The 3,977-nt window shown below is 53.3% G+C and overlaps 1 protein-coding gene across 1 annotated transcript; it reads right to left on the bottom strand.

Moving 5' to 3' along the window:
* Nucleotides 1-1,103: 1,103 nt before the first annotated feature.
* LOC130234601 (uncharacterized) lies at nt 1,104-3,583 on the bottom strand. The gene is given in 4 exon segments (XM_056464840.1): nt 1,104-1,615; nt 1,618-2,594; nt 2,596-3,229; nt 3,451-3,583. Coding segments are annotated over 4 exon segments (2,226 nt in total). The 3' UTR covers nt 1,104-1,133.
* Between the last annotated feature and the right edge of the window lie 394 nt (nt 3,584-3,977).

Below are 3,977 nucleotides of genomic sequence, written 5' to 3'. Positions count from 1 at the left end.
ACATTCGCTCGGTATCTCACTATGGGAATGATATATACCACTCCCGTAACGCATGCTTTCCGAAGCCCCGGACAGAATCGGTAGAAAGACAACCTTTCAAGCTTATAAGGGACACACATTAAGAACCGTGTGAGCCAATGAAGGCGCGGTGACGTCAAGGCGGTAAAACCTGATAAATGTATGCGGTGAAGACCAACTTGCCGCTTTACAAATATCTCTTACCAAAATCCCTCTGAACAAAGCCCATGAGGTAGCGATACCTCTTGAAGAATGAGCTCTTAAACCCTCTGGGGCACGAAGACCCCTAGATGTATAGGCCAGTTCGATCGCTTCCACTATCCAGTGCGAGAGCCGTTGAGATGAAACAGCCTCACCCTTACGGCGAGTGGCCCATGACACAAATAACTGATCGCTTCTCCTAAACGATCGCGTCCTGTTCACGTAGAGGCGTAACGCCCGTACGGGACACAAAGTGTGTAACTTACTCTCCTCCGCTGACAAATGCGGAGGGGGGTGAAAGGCATGCAACTCAATAGCAGAACAGTTATAAGCAGAATCACTGACCTTGGGAACGAATGCCGGGTTTGGTAGCAGTGTAACCCTGTCATCATCCCGGCTAAAATCCATGCACGCTTGATGCACCGACAAAGCATGCAGCTCGCTCACTCGCTTAGCTGAGACTAGAGCGAGTAGTAAGGCCGTCTTCAGTGATATAAGCTTAATAGGAATATCCTCCAGAGGTTCGAATGGGGCTCGAGTTAAAGCGTCCAGAACGAGAGACAGATCCCATGACGGGACCAGCCGTTTTACCGCTGGTCTCACACGCTTCAGTCCTTTCATAAAACGGCATATAAGGGGGTGCCGTCCCACTGAAACCCCTTCGAACCCTACATGGCAAGCGGAAATAGCGGCCAGGTAAACTTTAATGGTAGAGAACGCTCTCCCATTGTCCAGTAAGCTTTGCAAAAAGCAGAGAATATCCCTCACGGAGCACTGGAAGGGGATAAGCCCTTCACTAGTGCACCAGTCCTCAAACACACGCCATTTCAGGTCGTACAGTGAGCGCGTTGAAGGAGCCCTAGCGCTTTGGATAGTGCTTATGACCTCCCGTGGAAGCCCGAGAGCATTTAGATTTAACCCTTCACGGGCCAGACCCAAAGGTTGATTTGTTCTGGGTGAGGGTGAAATATCTGTGCCCCCGCTTGTGACAGCAGGTCCCGTCGCAGTGGGAGCGGCCAGGGCTCTCCTTGCAGAAGTTCAGCGATCTCTGCCAACCACAGCCTGCCCGGCCAACGGGGGGCTATTAGAAGGAGAGACAACCCGCTTTCTCTTACTCTGTCCAGGGTGGGAGAAATTAGACTTAACGGTGGGAATGCATACAGCAGCACGTTTGGCCACGGGTGCGCCAGCGCATCCACACCCAACGGCGCATCCGCGTCCTCGAGAGAGAAATACAGCGGACATTTTGCGTTTGCCCGCGAGGCGAAGAGATCTACGGCAGCCTTGCCGTACATCTCCCAAATTTGATTCACCACCTGCGGGTGGAGAACCCATTCTCCATACGTCGGGTTGCCCCTCGACAGAAGATCCACCCCCACATTTACCCCCACAAATACCAGACAATCAGCTTGTGCGCTAGATTGTGCAGCTGCAACGATCGCGTTCCCCCTTGGCGGTTGATGTACGCCACCACCGTTGTGTTGTCCGTCCTGACTAAAACATGAAAACCCTTCAAGAATGGAAGAAAATGTTTTAACGCCAGAAAAACTGCCATCAGCTCCAGCATGTTTATGTGAAGCTCGCGCAGTCTGTGTGTCCAACGACCGTTCACCGATCTGCCCTGAAATACGGCTCCCCATCCCGTTAGGGATGCGTCCGTAGTGACGACTTTTCTCAGAGACACGCTCCCCAGCGGAGCCCCTGATCGGAATATGCAGGGGTTTTTCCAGTGGTGGAGAGCCATCACACACTCCGTGGATACCCGTACCCTGCGCGCGAGGTTCCTGCGCGGGCACAGGCGCTTCGCGGTAATCCAACGCTGAAAATCTCTCATCTTTAATAAACCCAGTGGGATCACAGACAGAGATGAAGCCATCATGCCCATCAGACGGAGACAGGTTCTGAACGAGACCAGGTTTCCTTTGCGAAAATGGGTCAGGCATAGACCGAACGCCGTAATCCTTCTCTCCGAAAGCATGGCGCGGTAAGTTACCGAGTCTAGGCGCAGGCCCAGATACTCTATCTCCTGGGACGGAATCAGCTGGCTTTTGGCGTTGTTGATTCTGAATCCCAGCCTTGTGAGATGAGACGAAAGAGTCTCTGCATCCCGCTCCGCGCGCTCGCGTGTGCGGGCGCATATCAGGTAATCGTCCAGATAAGCGGATATGCGCAGACCCTTGTGTCTCAGCGGAGACAGCGCTGCTTCCATGCATCTGCTGAACACCCGCGGAGCTAGACTGAGCCCGAATGGAAGAGTAACAAATTCGAACACTTCGTTCTGAAAGGAAAACCTGAGATATTTCCTGTGTGCTGGATAGATGCTTATAGTAAGCTTATAGTAAGCATCCTTGAGATCGATCGAGGCGAACCAATCGATCGCGGATCGAACGAGTGAGAGCTCCTACTGTGAGCATCTTGAATTTGTACTTCCTGAAGTGCTTGTTTAAAGCACGCAGGTCCAGTATTGGGCGCAGACTCCCATCTTTCTTTGGGATTAGAAAGTAACGTGAGTAAAAACCCGTCTGAGTTTCCTCCACTGGAACTCGTCTTATAGCTCCCTTCCCCATGAGGGAGGATATCTCTGCCTCCAGCACCTGAGCCGAATCCTCGTTTGCCACAGATGCTATAACCCCGTTGAAAGGAGGGGGTTTTCCAGCAAACTGAAGCCTGTAACCCCTGGTTACGGTTGCGAGGACCCACGGGTGCGGAGAACACTCTATCCAGGCCTCTGGGTGAAGAGACAGAGGCTGCTGCCGAACCGGCCCCACTGATGGAGTGCTTGCGCCCTCTTGTGGCCAGAGAGAAATTTGGCCAGGATCTGTTTGGCTCAGAGATGGTGGCATGGTGGCCGAATGCTCTGCACATGAACTTGTGGAACTGCCGTCGACAATCCACGGAACATTGTGTGTTGAGGGGAAGCTGAACTGGCCTGAACACAACTCTGAACCATTTCTCCGCCCAAATTCCACCTCCTCTGCATTTTTGCGGGTGGGGAAACAAACGCGGCGGACTGTGGAGAAGATATCGCAGAAAACCCTAGGTGCTGCCCATCTCCCCTCTCCAAACATAGCGTCCTAGGAGTCCCTCTTCTTTTTGGCGGAGGGGTTAGCGGATCTGGACTTTGCAGCCGCTGCCGCGAATGACTCCTTTCCCCATGGCTTAGCGTTTGGAGCAGCGGGGGGGGGCGAGCCGTCTGCTCTGTGCTGTGGGGTTTAGGCGGTCTGGACGCACTGACAAATTTTCTGCCCTGCGTCGGAGGAGTGGGCAGAGTAGCAGGAACAGGAGGACGTGATGTCCTTTTACGAGGCAAGCAGAGGTCAAAAGTCTCCTCGTCCTTCTTTTTAAGGTCGCATCTCTGCCTCATCGACGCAACCGACTGACCGAATAACCCACTCGAGTCTACGGGAGCGTCGAGATAATCCAATTTTTCCCTGTCCCCGATACTCGAGAGATTCAGCCACAGCGATCGCTCGCCCGCAACGGCGAGAGCCATGGTACGGCCGGAGCTTTGCACTGCCCCGCGTGAGGCGCGCAGATTGAGGTCTGTAATGTTGCAGATCTCTTCCCAGACTGCCGGGTTTGGATTGCCGGCGTCCAGCTGCGTGCCAAGCTCCTCCAATAATTCGGCTTGATAGGCCGTCAGCAATGAAGTGACGTTCAAAGCCCTCACTGTTAGCGCAGAAGATTTATATATCTTCTGATACATGGAAGCAGTGAAGCGTTCCATTTTACCAGGGAGGGACGGTGTGGCCGATGAA

This window comes from Danio aesculapii, chromosome 9 (genome assembly GCF_903798145.1).
Source record: "Danio aesculapii chromosome 9, fDanAes4.1, whole genome shotgun sequence".
Classification (NCBI taxonomy): domain Eukaryota; kingdom Metazoa; phylum Chordata; class Actinopteri; order Cypriniformes; family Danionidae; genus Danio; species Danio aesculapii.
This window is presented reverse-complemented; position numbering and strand designations above follow the sequence as displayed.